Source organism: Pygocentrus nattereri, chromosome 15 (genome assembly GCF_015220715.1).
Source record: "Pygocentrus nattereri isolate fPygNat1 chromosome 15, fPygNat1.pri, whole genome shotgun sequence".
In the NCBI taxonomy this organism is placed as follows: domain Eukaryota; kingdom Metazoa; phylum Chordata; class Actinopteri; order Characiformes; family Serrasalmidae; genus Pygocentrus; species Pygocentrus nattereri.
In genome coordinates this window covers 37,537,690-37,555,757 of record NC_051225.1, presented here as the reverse complement: position 1 = coordinate 37,555,757, position 18,068 = coordinate 37,537,690, and the positions used below count along the sequence as shown (strand labels likewise).

The 18,068-nt window shown below is 41.2% G+C and overlaps 2 protein-coding genes across 2 annotated transcripts in view; one reads left to right on the top strand and one right to left on the bottom strand.

Moving 5' to 3' along the window:
* Positions 1-1,194, top strand: part of rplp2l (ribosomal protein, large P2, like) — a 3,852-nt gene extending 2,658 nt beyond the window's left edge. The window contains exon 5 of the mRNA XM_017718137.2: positions 1,068-1,194. Coding sequence (XP_017573626.1) covers positions 1,068-1,147 — 80 coding nt within the window. The 3' untranslated portion in view covers positions 1,148-1,194. The remainder of the gene's footprint in view (positions 1-1,067) is intronic.
* A 4,228-nt stretch (positions 1,195-5,422) lies between these two features.
* Positions 5,423-12,212, bottom strand: fth1a (ferritin, heavy polypeptide 1a). Its single transcript, XM_017718136.2, has 5 exons — positions 11,935-12,212; positions 9,069-9,174; positions 7,698-7,844; positions 6,761-6,886; positions 5,423-5,839 (listed from the first exon to the last, which is right to left on the bottom strand). The coding sequence occupies exons 2-5, from the start codon at positions 9,168-9,170 to the stop codon at positions 5,681-5,683; spliced, it is 534 nt and encodes a 177-aa protein (XP_017573625.1). The 5' UTR covers positions 9,171-9,174; positions 11,935-12,212; the 3' UTR covers positions 5,423-5,680.
* Positions 12,213-18,068: the final 5,856 nt, after the last annotated feature.

Here is an 18,068-nt window from a genome sequence, read left to right as displayed (position 1 = left end):
GAAGGGATAAGGCCAAAAAAGCATGCAATACCAAAAAGTCAGTCCCATACACCGTCCTAGACAATATTGCTGTGAAAACTGACGGTAATTTCCTGTTACTTTCAGTGCTTTGTCTGTTATGCATAAGAATAAGACTGTCAGCTGTAGTATCATATGCAGACATAACACAGGTGAGCTTAATTCTGATGGGAACAGGCTGTCATGTGATGCAGCCTGGACTTCAGAACTTCTGCATTAAACAAATTCAAAAGTCAAAATATCCGATACTGTCCGATCACCCCCCGCCCCCCCGCCCCCCCGCCCCCCCCAATTACTCTTAAGTGGTTCTTGCCGGTTCTTTAGAAAACGGGTCTATATAGAATCATGAACACAGAACCATTTGCATGATTAGAGGTCTTTGCATCATAACCTTTTCAGATGAATGGAAAATGTTCATGAATGTGCTGTAGATGGTTGTGCGTAGAACCTTCTCGAAAATGGCTCTGCGTAGAACCTTCTCGAAAATGGCTCTGCGTAGAACCTTCTCGAAAATGGCTCTGCGTAGAACCTTCTCGAAAATGGCTCTGCATAGCACCCAAAAAGGTTCTTCTGTTACAAGCTTGACATTGTAACAGTAGAAGAATCCTTTAGGGTGCTGTAGGGAATACAGCACATTTGCAGTCAATCTCAAGAACCATTTCACCATGCAAAGAACCTTTTAATCATGCAAAAAAACTCTATATAGCGTTGACTCTGCAACTGTCCCTGACTGCTCAGCCACTAGATGGTGCTACGTTTTTTCTTTTCACCCTCTATAAACATACAGACTGTTTATGATGGGTTTCATGTTACTTTACCAAAGTATGCAGGGGCAGTTATTCTGTTTGAAGAACTTAAAAGAGCTTTGTGAATTAATCAGTTGTGCTGCACCTGCATAGATAATATTTTAAATCTAGTCTGTCATGTTTATACATTTTGTCTGGAACCGTGTTTAAATGGCTTGGAACTACTGCAATCTTAACCTGTTTAGATTGAATTTGGCTGGTGTGTGAAGGTGTCGCTCACCACTTTTTTGCCTTGTTCCACAGCGGCTGAGGAGAAGAAGGAAGAGAAGAAAGAGGAGTCCGAGGAATCCGATGACGACATGGGATTCGGACTGTTTGACTAAACTCTCATTGGGACCGAATAAAGAATTTGTTAAAAAAAAAAAACCTGGTTGGTTTGTCTTGGATTTGGTGTGAATCTTCACATTATGAACCATATACACATTTATTGGTAGTTCCCATCACCACCACTGTGAACAATTCTGACTCTGTTTATCTAGAACAGAGGATTTCTTCACAACAAACCACTCTGAGTATTTACATCTTTAGTTTCATTGTCCAGAAATAAAGTAATCCGTGAGATCTAGCGTTCCAGGATGAATGTGAAAAATTCAGGCTCTCTCTAATGCGCCGTCTTGTGTCTTAACTGGCCTTATTCAGGTTGGCCACATCATAATCTGTCACTTTATTAGAAACACCTACGTTGTACTTCCACTAACTGGCCACTTTATTAGAAACACCTACGTTGTACTTCCACTAACTGGCCACTTTATTAGAAACACCTACGTTGTACTTCCACTAACTGGCCACTTTATTAGAAACACCCACCTTGCACTTCCACTAACTGGCCACTTTATTATAAACACCTACATTTTTAATCCACTACATAGGTGCACATTTACAGACTGTTTCTGAACTGATTGTTTATCATTCGCTTTTACCCCATTTATCACGGGACCACTAGTGTCCAAATGTTTGGGTGGTGGTCCACTCTCAGAAACAGCAGTGACACTGACATGGTAGTGTGATATGAGGCAGAAAGAGCTCCACTCTGATCTTCATCCTAAACAGTCAGTAGGTGTTGTGGCTGGTTTTGCTGAGTAACAGGGTGAGTAACGAACAGTGACTCGGCATGTTTCAGATCTTGGACGTGCTGCAGTGCCGGTCTGAACCGTCTCGTGCTCTGAATGACTCAAAACGGAAAAATGCCAACGCACACCTGAGATTAACAATATGTTTATGACGTAATCCTATAATGTGGAGTTCACAGGGTCTCTAGGGCTGGAATGATGGGATTACTCATTGTTACTTTAATTAATATTAACATGTACAATGTAGATTAAAATACTACAAACTGGACAGTAAAAGATACTGTTAGATATTGTATTTAATATTTCAAGAATTTAGGGAACATTTCTATACAGAACCCCGAAGGTGACAGTGATTATTTTTAACAATGGCCTGAATGAATTAAGACCACAAATTAATATGGCCATGAATTCATATGTTGAGGCAACAAATAACTATAGACTATGAGTTAAGTTTCTCGTTAATTATGGTCTCAATATTGTAATTTGTGGCCTTACATTAATCTGCAGCCTCAATACAGTATTTACATTTATGGCATTTGGCACACACTCTTATCCAGAGCAACTTACAGTTTGATGATTTTTACACAGGCAGGCGAAGGTGGTGTTAGGAGTCTTGCCTAAGGACACTTATTGGTATAGTGTAGGGTGTTTACCAAGGCTGGGAACCCCAGTTTACAGCGTACATGTTATATTGAGGCCACAATTTACTATATTGAGGCCATGAAATAATATAATGAGGCCAGAATTAACTATATTAAGGCCACGATTTACTGTATAGTGGAAAAATTACTATATTGAGGCCACAAATTTATATATTTACCAAAACCAATTTACCATTCTGAGGCCATGATTTACTATATAGTGTTGGTAAAGTTGTGTAATGCTAAAAAAACACCTGGCGGTTAATTGGCAACAGGTCAGTAACATCACTGGGTATAAAATGAGCATCTATAAAAGTCTTTCAGAAAGTAAAGATGAGGGGGGATTCGCCCCTCTGTGAAAGACTCCACAATCAATTAGTGCAACAATTCAAGAAAAACGTTTCTCAACATAAAATAGCAAAGAACTTCAGCTTTTCATCATCTATGATACATGATAAATGAAAAGATTCAGAGAATCCGGAGAAATCTCTGTATGTGAGGGGTAACCCTCTTTCACTACAGAGCCATTCTGCTGTAATATACGCAGAACGTGGTTTGATATCATCTTGCTGAAACCAGGCCTTCCCTGAAAAAGGGCGTTGTCGTGACGGCAGCGTATGTGGCCAAAACATGTTTATATCGTTCTGCATTAATGGTGCCCTTACAGACGTGCACGTCACCCATGCCATGTGCATAAATGCACCCCTATACCATCATAAACGCCAGCTTTTGAGCTATGCACTGATAGCAAGCTGAGTGGACAGTGTCCATGATTTCCTAAAAGAACATCAAATGTTAACTTTTCCACTTCCCCTCAGTTCATTTTAAATAAGAAGTGTTTCTGAGCCCATGCGGCGATTTCCACTACAAACCCATGTCTGTTTTTAATGCAGTGAAGTCTGAGGGCCCAAAGATCACAGCAAATAGTGGCTTTCAGCCTCGTCCCTTACTGAGATTTCTCCAGAGTCTCTGAATCTTTTAATATTATGTATCACGATAAAAAGCTGAAGTTCTTTGCTTTTATGTTCCATCCATCCATCCTCTAAGCCGCTTCTCCGTCACGGTTGTGGGGGGGTGCTGGAGCCTATCCCAGCAGTCTTCAGGCGGAAGGCAGGATACACCCTGGACAGGTCGCCAGTCCATCGCAGAATTAATGTGTGGGAAAAATATGAAGTATGGCACCATTTGAAGGGACACTTTGGCCAAAATGACGAATGTAAGCATTGCTTAATGTGTTGTAAGCATGCTCTATAGTAGTTTTTCTGGTTTGAAGTCTAGGAAACTCCTTTCAATTATATCTGAGAAGAAATTACTTCTCACCTTGATTTCTCAAGCTGCATCAAAGGGGTTTCCTAAAGTGTGGACTTGAGATGGTCCATGATGAATATACCAATAGAAATGTGCTAAAATCACCTGAAATAAAACTTTACATTAATTTACAGTGAAAGTAAAGAAGGTTTTTGCCTTCTCCTGTAAAATTACTATTTTTGAGATACTTTATCTTTAGCCAGCGACAATATGTAAATGTGTTCTGTTCTGCTAATGGGCAGATGTGTAGTTTTATTTCCGGGGGGGGACAAAAAAAAAAAAAAAACAAAAAAAAAACACTGTGCTGGCATTCAAGCTTTAAAGACATCGTAAAAAATTTAACAGTTTTAAAAGGGCCCATATGTGACTGCTCCCCCCCCAATGTAATTTATGTCTTTACAAATAAATTAAACCTGGAAATTTAGTCTCGTCCAGCAAAATGCGACAGGCATTTTAGAATCCAGAGGTTTGTTTCATCTGGATTTACTTCAGTCCAGTTTTAGATGCAAATGCGTTTGTGACACCATAGAAAAATTCAAAACGGGCTGTTCTTGCAGCCGTTTCTAAATATAGACGTCAGTGAATGGTACATTGGAAACAAAGTGTTGACATCAAACTACTTTAAAGTCCAAATAGATTTTTGGTATGAAACATGTGTTAAATGTACCATTTACTCTGAAGTCCACACTTCAGGAAACCCCCTTGAGAAACGAAGGTGAGAAGTCATTTCTTCTCAGATATAATTGACCTTACTATAGAGCATGCTTACAACACATTAAGCAATGCTTATATTTGTCATTTTGGCCAAAGTGTCCCTTCAAATGGTGCCATACTTCATATTTTTCCCCACATTAACTCATGAATAAATGACTTTACATGAACGCAGTTTTAGCTTTTGGCTCCTATAAGTAGTAACTATAGGTGGAAACATTGACTTTTGTCCATTTGAGCCAGTAACATTTAGTTCCCCGTCTTTTTTTGTTGGCCTGTTTGGCTTTACTACCGATCCTTCATCCCTTTAGAAAGGGAGCGTTTTTAGACCAAAAGGATCCACAAAGTCTAACAAACTCACTTCCAAAGCCAAGAGACGCTGCATCGACCAAGTGTTTTGAGCCGCTTTTGTACTTCCACTCAAGTTGTTTTTAAGGAAGGCAACTTTTCTGGACTCATTCCTCAACCATAAGTGATATGCATGCAGACGTTTGGACTAAGCACAGCTGCTGTTAAATCTTTTGCCATGAAAAAGGCTACACAAAAACCACAACCACCCACCAGATGCAGAACAACTCAGTATCATTTCTGAGAAAAGACGGTGCACATTTCAGTTCCCTCGAGCTGTGAACAGCTCTGAGGTTGTGCTTCATTGGAAAAGTCAAGTTTTGTTGGCCTTCATTGTTTAAGCATCGCCAATTACATGAACTGAAGTCACACACTGGCTCATCACATGGACAACAGTTTTAAAATCCACTAGACTGGCATTCATGTGTCAAATACACTTAAATATATTTGATTAAAAATTTAAAAGATGGAATTTTATGGAAGGCCATCAGCAGAGTAGACCAGCAAATCACAGGAGGCCTTTCAGAATCCAGAGGTTTGTTTTATTTGGTTGTAATATAGCTTCAGTAATAAAAGATACCACACACACACACACTGGCACGAGCCAAAAAGACTAGCAAGCAACAGCTTTCGGGAAGTGTAGTATTACAGCAGGTATAGAAGAATGAGCAAGAGTGCTTAACGAGTACAGCTGTCTGACGAGAATGAGTGGACCAGCCAGACAAGAGATGCAGGACGGAATAGAGATTGATAAAGTAGGCAAGCGGCTAAGGGGGCTTTAGCTGCTCTCGTGGCCCAGTGTGTGCTTATCGAACAAGTACTCGGCCATGCCGTTCTGAGGAGCGCCCATGCGGCGCAGGTTGGACACCCAGTCGGCCAGCTCCTTGATGGACTTCACCTGTTCGTCCAGGTAGTGCGTCTCAATGAAGTCACACATCTGAGAAGAATAGACAGAAGGATAAGGTATTGCACCTCAAGAAGAACTCCTGTAGCTCATGGAATAGTTGGTTTCCCCAGGTTAACCCAAAAGCCAATGAGCAAAGACATGTCTGAACTGCATGCTTAAAGGTCTGATGGCACTGGCCAGTAAATTTTGCTTCCCCCATGCAGGTCCTTCCAGACTTGTACTGGTTCAAATTGGGAGAGAACAAGTCAAAATATTAAATGTGGCCTTGTTTCAGTCCTGGACATGGCACATGCACAGAGGAGGGGATTTTTCTCCCCACCCCACTTAAGCTTTTACCAAGAAGCTGACAGGCTCTTTATATTGAAGGCTGTCTAATTCAGCTGCCTTGCTGGCCATTACTAGCCAACTCCCTCATTTCAGCTCGTTAATGCCACTTGCGTCTCTTTTCTGACACTTGGCTACACACTGAACATTAGACAATGTGTGCTTCAAGATAGCAGCTGATACCATTTCAAGTTATGGGCTATAGTGTCAAATTAGTTGTACAGAGTCAGAAACCACGCCGAGGTCTAGATTACTTAACAGTTTGGGGGAACTGAGGCACAGGCCACACAAAGCTAATTGGTGGGGTACAAGCTTGTTACTCGTTAACTACATCACCCTTGTAGTTCCAGTGCAAAAGTTCTAAGGCAAATACACTGAAGCAGATATCTATTCTTTACATACTGCTGATATTCCCTACACCAAGTAGATGTATTAATGCTGCTTCCATTATGCAAAACCTAACCTGACCTAAGGCCTAACCCTGGCCCCAATCCTAAGATCAACCCCACCTTGACTAATCCTAACCCACATAGGTTTTTTTGAGCGAGTTTCATCTATATTTAACAAAAAAAACCCACACCACCACAAAACAGTCACCAAAATGAGCCCTGAGTTGTCTGTGCTTACATGAGGGTCGTTGCGCTCAGAGGAGACCTTGTGGAGGTCTAGCAGAGATTGGTTGACGCTCTTCTCCAGCTGCAGGGCACACTCCAGTGCCTCCACTCCACTGCCCCACTCGTCACGCTCAGGTTTCTGTCACATGAGACAAGAAGAAGTCACATGTAAAACAAAGGAAACCCCTCTGCTCTCTTCGGGAAGGAACACTTTCTACTGCAGCAGTTCAGACAAAGCACAACCCTTCACAATTTTACAGATGTACAAATTTTGCTTTAACAATGTTGCCAAGAAAACAAGCATGCAAGAGCAATTTTCCACAATGGGAATAAAGCTTAGTCAGCAAATTCAAACCTACCCTTCGCCGTACTGCTCGTTTTAAGGCTGCCTTGGTTAAGCTTTAATGGCTTGGAGTGATAAGAACTCCACCCAAACCATCCTTCAGTATCTCTCCTTCAGTTAACTCCACTCCCTAACCAAGACCCCATCACGTCCCCCCATGCACACATACCGTTCACTTTATATTCACCCTGTTGCCAGTAATGCAAACTAAACCACCTAATGTGTGTACGTGGTGTTTCAGTGCATGGTTGGGTTAGATTGCGGAGGTGAAACTTCCCCACTGTGGGACTAAAATGTCACTTATTCTAATGCTGCTTTTACCATGTGTGCCAACAGAAGCAGTCTTTCATCTTTTGACCAAGACTGCATCTGTGGCATCCGTATCAGGCAGTTACCACAGAAAAACCGACTTCCCTGTACTGAGAAGAACTGAAACTTCCCAATGGCTTCAATTGTAAGTCTGTTGAGACAACAGCTTTTACCGTCAATAGTAACCGACTACACGCTTCCGACTAAGCAGATAAAGGTTAGGTTGAAATGCTGGATTACTCTTCATTTCCCCATTAAAATATTTCTTTAGAATAGGTGTAAGCACCCATAAACATACCCTGATGTCCTGCAGGAAGATCCTTCCTCCCCTCTGGTTCTGAAGTTTCATTAGTTTCTCAGCATGCTCTCGCTCCTCATGAGACTGCTTGCGGAAAAACTTGGCAAAGTTGTGGAGAGCCTGGTCATCCCGGTCAAAGTAGTATGCCTGCAGTACAGAAAGGTTACCGTTACAGGGATAGGCACAGTTCTCTTCCCTGCCACCCTCCCACATTTAAAAATAAAATAAAGATGGTTAGATATTTAGCTTTTTTATATTAAAACACCGACATCAAAAAGCTGCATATAGAGATTTTTAAATCTTTATATACAGCTTTGTTTAGATGTGGCTTCAGTTTGTAGGTCAGCTGGTTGGTCGTTGGATCGCACAAACCCCCAAAATCAACTGAACCATTGAGTAAAGATCAGTTCTTATGACTGAACACAAATTAAATCTTAACATTTCACATGCAAACCCCATTTGTAGGACTTGGCGTATGACTTCATTATATATTGCCACAATACACCTTTTCTATACTGTTGATTTTGCCAGTAGTTAAACACTAACAAACTGCATGTTTCATAACAAAAAGCAAAATTAGCTCAGATTAACTGGATTAAGTGCAGTGAGACAATACAAATCATTGCCCCCATAGTTTGAGTATTTATTTTAATTATTTTTGGCACTACTGGTACCATTTAGGCCGTTCCAACTCTGGCACTATGCTGTGCACCGTGAAGCATCACCCACTTATTTATTTGTTTAAAAACATCCAAAAAAGAAAAAGCAGCAAAAAGGCCAATATGGCTAAATAGGGTCAAATGAACTTTAAACGTTTTGTGCGCCAAAACTCTGATTAGGCCATCAGATCAAAGCTTATTCACTTGCTGAACTTTGCGCATGTCCCCATTACCCACCAAAGGTTGTGCAATACAGACTGGTTGCCTTGGAGCAGATCAGATTAACAGATTACTAATTAAATAAGAACTGGAGCCGTTTTGCTTCTTCCTCCTACATGGTTTGTTTCCAAACATGAGGACTGCAACACGCGCACAATGTATAATGAGGGCCAGTCTCTAATTTGGGATCAGATTACTACTTTGATTAGAACAAAACAGCTTTGACAAGATGCCCAGAGCGGTCCATTTATTAGACAGACATGCAATATGCAAATGAACCCTAATTCAAGAATTTTTTTTGTATGTATACGGCTCGTTTCTATGTACTCATCTTCAAACATGACAACTAAGCAGATAAAACAGCGCAGCTGGACTGTGTACAAGGGACACTTCCCCCCATTAACACCAGTTAGGTCTGTCAGCCCAAACTGCTTCAGGAATATCTACTGCCAGGGAGCTGTAGGCGCTTTCAGACACACTCCAGGCCTCTTACCATAGACAGGTAGACGTAGGAGGCATACAGCTCCAGGTTGATCTGCCGGTTGATGGCAGCCTCGCAGTCCTGATGGAAATTCTGTCTCACTTGAGAGCTCATGATTCTGTGGATACAGACAGCCGGATTAGGGCATTAGGTAACATGATCTTATTCACTCTCACTCTCACACACACACACACACACACACAGCTACTGATGACATGGCAACAGCTCACTAAACAAATCCGACATGACAATATTCCAAAACTTCAGCCTAAACATCCTTTTCTTACTCTTACACAACTTGGTTCTTCATTCTGAGCGAATCAGTAATCACCCCCGAGTCATGAGGAGTGACCGGGGAAGTGAGAAGTGAGTACAACCACAAAAATAAAAGGGAAAACCTCAAATATTAAAAACTGACCTCTGTCTCCTGAATCTGTAGATGACGGCTGACAAACAATAACTGGCAGTTCCCCATTTCAGCACCTGTCTGCCGGCTTATGTTACACTTTTTAAAAATATAAATACGGGCATGTTCTGTTCTTTTTCCGATTACAGGGGAAACGATGGTACCGATCACCTGCAATACATGCCAAATTTGTTTGAATTTAAGAGAACTGTCAAGTTAAAATATTGTTTTAACCACATTTTTAATTTCTATTCTCACTTAAACCATTTTTTCTGATTTACTCATTTAAGGACTTTGAATGACGGGTGTATGAAAGGTGCCATGTAAGTAAACTTGCCCTTCCTCCAACTCATGTCCATCACCTAAAATCATTATGACTGGAGAAGTGTGACCAAAGTGTCCAGTGAAATTTATACATTACTGGACCTCTAATCAGCTGTGATGAGCAAGTTTCTCTAATTCACAACAGAGTTTGGATTTTCTACTGTACTCGGTAGTCTTGTGTCCAAAGGACTAAATTTAAATGTTATTAAAAACTCACTTAAGCTGTGTGGCTGAGCAAGCTCAGACAAAATACAGTAAGACTTTTCAAATGGACATTACTGGTTTCTTCATGAATATACTAAATGAGCTGAGCTCTATAAAACTTCCTGTTAGTATCTGTGGCCATGTTACTGTAAACAGACTCAGGAAAGTCTAATTAGCGTTTACCATTCCAGACACCAGGAAACGCCGGCAGTTTAGCTCGGTTATTACTGACCACGTGGTGCCTTAAAAGTAGACCGGTCAGTCTTTTTTTCTAGACAGAGATTAAAGTCCTAGACCATAAAACTCCAACAGAGGAGCTTTGGCATGATAAATGGCACAAAACTGGCTCAACTCGTGCACTTTTCCAGACAGAACTGGTTTTCAGCCCCATTTTTGAAGCCTTGTGGCACATGGTCATCTAGCCGGGCCAGGGCAAAGCTCCTAACCCTTTCTCCTGCTCTTATCTCTTGTCTATACAAAGCCACAAGGCAACACGCCACGGCCTGGATCCTTCAGATAGGCCTCTGTGGAACCGCCAGATTGGCACACGCCCAGTATTTCAATGGGCCTGTTTTTCTACCTGGCTGATGTGCAAATAAACTAGAACAACTATGATAAACACATTGTTCAGATGGATGTACTCGGGCTCATTTTAGTGACCCAGCCCAGATCCAAGCTCAAACCAAGAGCCAGTATTCTCACTTACTGCTCTCATCAAGCACCAAATTTAATAAATGTACATTACATTTATCGATGTAGATATCATTAACATACGAGTGCCTATTAATGAATTTTGGATGCCTAAAACAAACTCCTAACCAAAAGGCCTCCACCCCACCTCCCTTATTTTTTCAGATCTAAAACGTTTCTCCATCATTAGCCTATCAAAACTCAGGTGTAGGTTCACTGTTGGTTCTGGACGGTAAATAAGATGTCCATCTGTGTTGTGATGGACAGGCCTGGTTCCCATCACCACTGAAGAGACATCTGGACCTCTATAAAATCTACTTTCACACCTAACCACTCATACACAGGCAGTAATGCCAGCATCACTGAATTTATGAAGTGATTGTTAGTCAATAAAAATCAGCATTACTAGACAAAACAGGTTAAAAGTGGAGCAAATAGTACAGCCAGTAAAGGCAACAGTACTCAAAACAGAGCCGACAGCATAAGAGCCAGTTACTGCAATGCGGCCTTTGTCCACAATCCAAGGGTCTCAACCCTGATCCAGCCGCACTAACCCAATCTACACATTTTTCTATGGTTTTATTTCTGCTCCAACACAGCAGCTGCAGGCTTTTTAAAAAGGGGAACAACTTAAATTTATGCATAATTAAATACAAGATGTAAACAGACCCATTAAGGAGTCGTCTGTGGGAAACATGCAGGGCGTTAAGAGACAAAGTGGTCTAGGTTTTCCTGCATTGACCATCATTAACGTGAGTTAATTCAGAAGACACGTGAAGGTCCACTGGTGTTTTTTCACAGTAAAAAAAAACGCTTACATTCTCTACAACCCACAAGAAGCCACTCCGCACGACTGCATCTCCATCACCGAGTTGTGTTGGAAATTCTGAAATCTGGGTGAAGTTCTCCTTCAGCCGCAGTTAAAACAGGGGTATTAGTAGAACATGAAACCTGGAAGGCAGCGACCTGGTAAATAGCCCGCCATCACACACAGCCCACACCAGACTAATGTGTCCCGAGTCTCTGTTCTCGCCCCGCCAGGTGTCCACTGGGACGTCGAAAATAAAGCCAAGGAATATAAATATTACCGTGGACATTTTCACGAGAAACAACCTCACGCAGACACCGCCGTTAGCCAGGTGGCTAACACCAGCTCGCGCAACACAGGCCTGAGAGGAGATACGAGCACGGAGATGCTATCGACCGACTAATTTCGGTTTAACTCGAGTTAAGATCATGTTAGCCCACACTTACCTTAGTTACTGGATTGTTTTCTGAAGATTAAACGAAGATTTCGAAGCGGAGTGTTTAGCTACTTAGCTAGTTGCGATGTTTTTTACCAGAGGAAAACAGCTACGTGGCCTCAGGTTTTTTTGCAGCTAAAGAGCTCACTCCGAGAAGTAACCAGAATTAATAGAGAGGGTTGAGTAAAGAGTGTTAAGAGACAGAAGCTCGGTTGCCGTTCAAGCACTGTTGAAGCAGGTAACCTTCACTCTGTCCGAAGGAAACAAAAATCGCTGTGACATTGAAACGTGTGGCGCAGCTGCCTTTATATGGCTGGCTTATGAATATGCAAACACTACGCGTGTGTTACGTAATGCATATAAATGAGCTAGGAGGCCGCGTAACTCATGCATATACATGACGCAGGGCGTCGTTGTGCTTTTGCTCAGAGCAGGGGATCTAATGTTTCAGGTTTGCTGTTTATCTGTGGGCCAAAAGTGCTAGAGCAGACATAAAAAGGTGGCCCAGTTTTCTGTTTGGTAGTCAGTGCTAAAATCTGTGCCCTGCTAAAAAAAAAAAAAAAAAAAAAAGCATAGAAACCATTACGTGTTTCTGTTGGTTCCTAAAGGGTTTGTAATGTGTTTTGACTTTTTGATGGGTTGATATCACAATGTAAAGAATCCTAATGGTTTCCAAGTTGACCAGTGGATTCTAAATGCATTTGATGGTTTCCTAATGGTTCTAAAGGTTATTTGTTTTATGGGAAACTGGACGTCTACATTGGAAGCCATTAAGCCAGTTCCCTTTAGAAAGCAAAACCATTAGGTTTTTTCAGCAGGGAGCACAGACCAGCACAATCATATCAGGTGTGCAACAATTTCTATGTAGTGAGCACCAGATACTATTAGGTGAGCAATAGATACTGTTAGGTTAGGACCAGATATTATGTGTTAAGCGCTAGATATTATATAGTGGTGTATACTTGATAGTCTTGGGTACTCACCATATAGCATCTGGTGCTCAGCTGATAGTATCTGATGCTTAAAGTGGTGGATAGTATTGAAGTAAATGTGATTCACTACTGTACTCACTGTAGTTAAGTAGTTATTTGTGTATCTGTACTGAAGTTTTTCCATTTTGAGCTACTTCCCTTTCACTCCACTACATTTCAGAGTCTAATATCCGACTTTTTCCTCCTACATTTTGAGAAATCTGTCGTTCCTTTTGGTTTCTGTGTGTCTAAAAACGTAACATGTCAAAACGAAAGAAGCGCAAAGCCAGAGCACCAATCAGGGCCCAGCGGTCACTTTGTTTAGAGCTGGTTTTGACCTGTTGGTCATACCGACCCAGTGCAGCACGCGGTTCAACGTCAGCGCAGCAGCGTAAAACTTTGGGAGAGTCTGTTCAACATAAATGATGAACTAACCTAACTTTGTGTAAATAGAGCTCATATAGAAATATGTCCACATATGCAGTCGAGACTGACGCGGCTTTTTTCTGAATTTCTACAAACACCATTTCATTTTATAGTAAATGAGTTTGGGCTGGTTTATGTTTATGAACAGACGCCTACAGATCAACATAGTAAAGGAGCTCATCTGTGATCCTGAGTTTAAAGCCAGTTTTTATCCAACTTAAACTTGGAACTAAGTTGTAAATAAATCTGAAACTGAAACTTTGCTTGTGTGTAAAAAGTGATTTCAGAGCCACTCGGTTCTCCCTGATGGAAACTGTTTACCTTCAGTGTTTTGTGCTTCTGATCATTTTAATAGACGTCAGCGTCACTAATTAATGACGTTCTATTAAAAGACTGGTTTACCAAGAGAGACGCTGGAGGACTTTCACCTGAAATGAGTTCATGAAGCCAGTCTGGTTATAAAAATGATAACAGGACATCAGAGCCAGAATTACTCTTTTAGTACTTTTACTTTATACTTAAGTACATTTGAAGGCAAATACTTTAGTACTTCACATTTACTGGAGTGATATTTTACCTTGGGAATCTCTACTTTAACTCAAGTACATGGTTTGTGTACTTCATCTACCACTGTTTTTTAAGCATGCTTGGTGACCAGCTAAATTAGTGTAAACCAGCGTTTTTTTTTAGCAGTGTGTCCAAGAGATCTATGTCTTTGAAAGCACGGGGTAGGTAGTTAGAGCGGGAATGCTTTACACATTCAGAACAGAAAGAATTCAAGATCAAGATCCACCAAACTGTCTCGAGTCTGTGTCAGTCCAGCACTCCAGTCTCCATCAGCCAGTAAAAAATGCCTGTGATCGAGACTGAATGCTTATTTCTCTCTAAAGCTCCTGATATAAAGGCGAGTACTTGACAAAACGAAGCCAGAAGATCTACCAAAAGACACTGAAAGTGGTCTTTGGTAGGGAAAGATGAAATGACAAAGGGAGAATCCGAGGCAGTCTTCTATCCAAAAGCTCGAAAAGGCCTAATTTTGCTTCACAGAAACAAGCTGCACCTTAAACAAAACTTTGCTGCCCCTATACGTTTGGTTGTGTGGGTCCTCATTCAAGGGAAATTACACTGAAATCAAAATTTCCACTTAGTTCATGAGGTAAGACTTATTGAAATTGTGAAATGCTTCAATCAGAGTGGTGATTCACAGTTCACAGTGGTGGTGATAGGAACCAATCATCAACCATCATCAACGTTCCTAATAAAACTCAGAGAACACGTGTGGGTTCTCTAGTGGTTCTGGATGGTAAATAAAGTGTCTGTATCTGTGTTGTAGTCATGGTGACGCCTGGTTCCCATCACCACCACTGTAAAGACATCTGAACCATTTCACACCAAACCCACTCAGAATCCCTCTGTTTACGCATGTTGAAAAAAAAGGAAAACCATGAAAAGTGCTGTGTAGGGGAAGTTCTACAGCAGGCCTGGAAAGCACAGATCTTTCAGCAGGGAAAACACAATGAGCAAAGCACTGACGTCTCATAAACTGGAGTTGGAATTTATAGCCTTCACTGTAAAAATGTACTCTGTACTCTGTGATTCAGTTGGGGTTCCTCAGTTGGCTACACTTGCTTACGGTTCTATATAGAACTGTGAACATTCAAATAACACTCATACATTACAACATTAAGGTGGCGCAACAGCAAAACCCTTCTGAATTCTATAAAACACACACACACACACACACACACACACACACACACACACACACACACACACACATATATATATATATATATATACGCTTACCGGACACTTTATTAGGTTCAGTTGCTTGTTAACTAATCAGCCAATCACACGACAGCAACTCACTGCATTTAGGCATGTAGAGGTGGTCAAGACAACTTGCTGAAGTGCAGACCGAGCATCAGAACGAGGAAGAAAGGGGATTTAAGGGACTTTGAACGTGGCATGGTTGTTGGTGCCAGACGGGCTGGTCTGAGTATTTCAGAAACTGCTGATCTGCTGGGATTTTCACACACAACCATCTCTAGGGTTCACAGAGAACGGTCCGAAAAAGAGGAAATATCCAGTGAGCGGTCAGTTGTGTGGACGAAAATGCCTTGTTGATGTGAGAGGTCAGAGGAGAATGGGCAGACTGGTTCCAGATGATAGGAAGGCAGCAGGAACTCAAATAACCAACCAAAACCTCTGAGGAACGTTTCCAACACCTTGTTGAAAGTGTGGCACGAAGAATTAAAGCAGTTCTGAAGGCAAAAGGGGGTCCAGCCTTTTAGTAGCAAGCTGTTCCTAATAAAGTGGCCGGTGAACGTATATATACAGTGAAAGACAGACAGAGATGATGGTTCTTCAAGGGTTCTATAGTAAAGAAAACGAACCATGAACACGCAAAGAGTTCTTGGCATTTTGAAAATGTTCTGCATGACGTCTTCTTCAATGTGTTTTTTGAAAATGGTTCTACAAAACCTTTTCAAAAAGGTTTTATATAGAGCCAACACATTCTGGGCAACCCTTCCACAATGCCAAGAACCATTTAATCATGCAAAGAGTTTTTTAAGTGTTCATAGTTCCTTACACACACTTCTTCTTCTTCTTTCGGCTGCTCCCTTTAGGGGTCGCCCCAGCAGACCATCTGCCTCCATCTTGCCCTATCTACTGCCTCCTCTATTTTCACACCAACCATCTCCATGTCCACCTTCACTACATCCATAAACCTTCTCTGAGGTCTACCTCTTCTCCTTCTACCTGGCAGCTCCATCTCCAACATTCTTTGCCCAATATATCCACTATTCCTCCTCAACACATGTCCAAACCATCTCAACCTGGCCTCTCTGGCTTTATCTCCAAACTGCTCCACCTTCACCGTCCCTCTGATCTACTCATTTCTAATCTTGTCCAGCCTTGTCACTTCCAACGAAAATCTCAGCATCTTCACCTCCGCCACCTCCAGCTCAGCCTCCTGTCTTTTAGACAGAGCCACAGTCTCCAAACCATCTCTGGTCTCTTTGGCTTTATCTCCAAACTTACACACACTAAAGTTCCTATATAGCACCAAAAAGTGTTTTCATGGTGAAGAACCATTTAAGCATTCAAATGGTTCTTTGAGTTGCTGTGGTTCTATATTTAACCACTGCCTTTACTAAACAACCCTCAACGTTTATGAAGTACTCTTTACAGTAGAACTCAATGCACACTGTACAGTTAATTTCAAGGGTGGGAAATATATTTCATCTTTATCATAATTTTTCAAGTATGTCATTGAAATTGTCTCTATAAAACACTGTCAAACTGCATGTTTCATTAAAAACAGAGCATCCTGTTTACTTGGATGTAATGCAGTGCAGTTTGTGAAATGTGGAATAAAAACCATTATAACAGTTTCTGATTTTTTGTATGTGGCACTACTGGCTCGTTTTGTTTGTTCCAACTTATCAGAACTCAAGACTGGGGCGGGACATCTCTGTTCTCTGCAATACAGTAAAATGGCAAGAACTGTTAATAAAGAAGTTAAGGCGTTCGTGGGATCTTTGACCCAGCGAGTGGCCGACGAGCGGAACCTGAAGGCTGTTTATACAGATCACAGGACCAGTAAGAGCAATCTGACAAAATAGGTGGTTTTGAAATGTTTTGCTTACAGTGCCATGGTCTGCGGGATGCAAGGCCTTGGAGGAAGGTAAAAATAGTCATTGCTTAAACTATAATACCCAAACAAATATGAACATGCATTAACAACCAAGTGCAGCGAGAGTGAGTGGATCGTTGTGTTGGCAGCCTGAGGCCGTAATCACTCATGAAGCCATTCTGATTAACATCTCTCGTCTTTATTTTTCTTCATCCCTCATTTAAATCACAGCCAACATGGGACCGAAGAACTTCATGATTTACAGACCCTAAAACCTATAAATAAACCATTTACAACACTGACACGTCGATCTTTGTGTCATTCTCTGTCGGTTATTGTATGGAGAGCTCTGTTTGTGACCATTCAGCACTTTAGAACATTCAATGGCAGGTTTCAGCACTGTTGTTCTGAATTGTGGCTTCAGCTGGAACGTCTAGACTGAACGGCAGAAGGCCAACCTGAAAGACATCACTGATAATTAGAGGTGTGGATGGAGGAAATAACCAGGTAGGATATATAATATTCCTTCAGTGACGCATTGGTTCCACGCCCTATTATATTACAGAGTTATTTAAGCATGCTGTGGCTAATTTGCACCATTTTCGGCACGTAGGTTCTCCGAGTCCTTTTGTAACAATGCTGCTATCTCCGTTTATAGCAATCTCATAATTTGTTATATTTGAAGCAAATGCTCTCATTGGGTATAAACCCTGATAAGAGAACCTGTCTTAAATCAGGTTTGTTACAAAGCAACACAGGAATATAATAAACGGTAACAAACCTTGTAAAAATGAAAAGGCTGTGTTGTTTTGAGCAAACTGATTATGAGAGGGATAGCACGTGCTCACACACTGTAACAAACTGTAACGATGCCATTGTAACATATGCTTTGTCATTTTGTAGCAAACCTGATATGAGAAAGTAAACGTCTTGTTTTATATGAAATTTAGCAAATAGCAAATGATGCTGTCATTGTGCATTAAAAAACATAGTCATATCATGTTTGCTTGTTTGCTACAAAATATGTAATAACTTATGGCACGTATTTGATAAACAGTGTAAAAAAAATTAAATGGCTGTATTGTTTTGTAGCAAACCTGATATGAG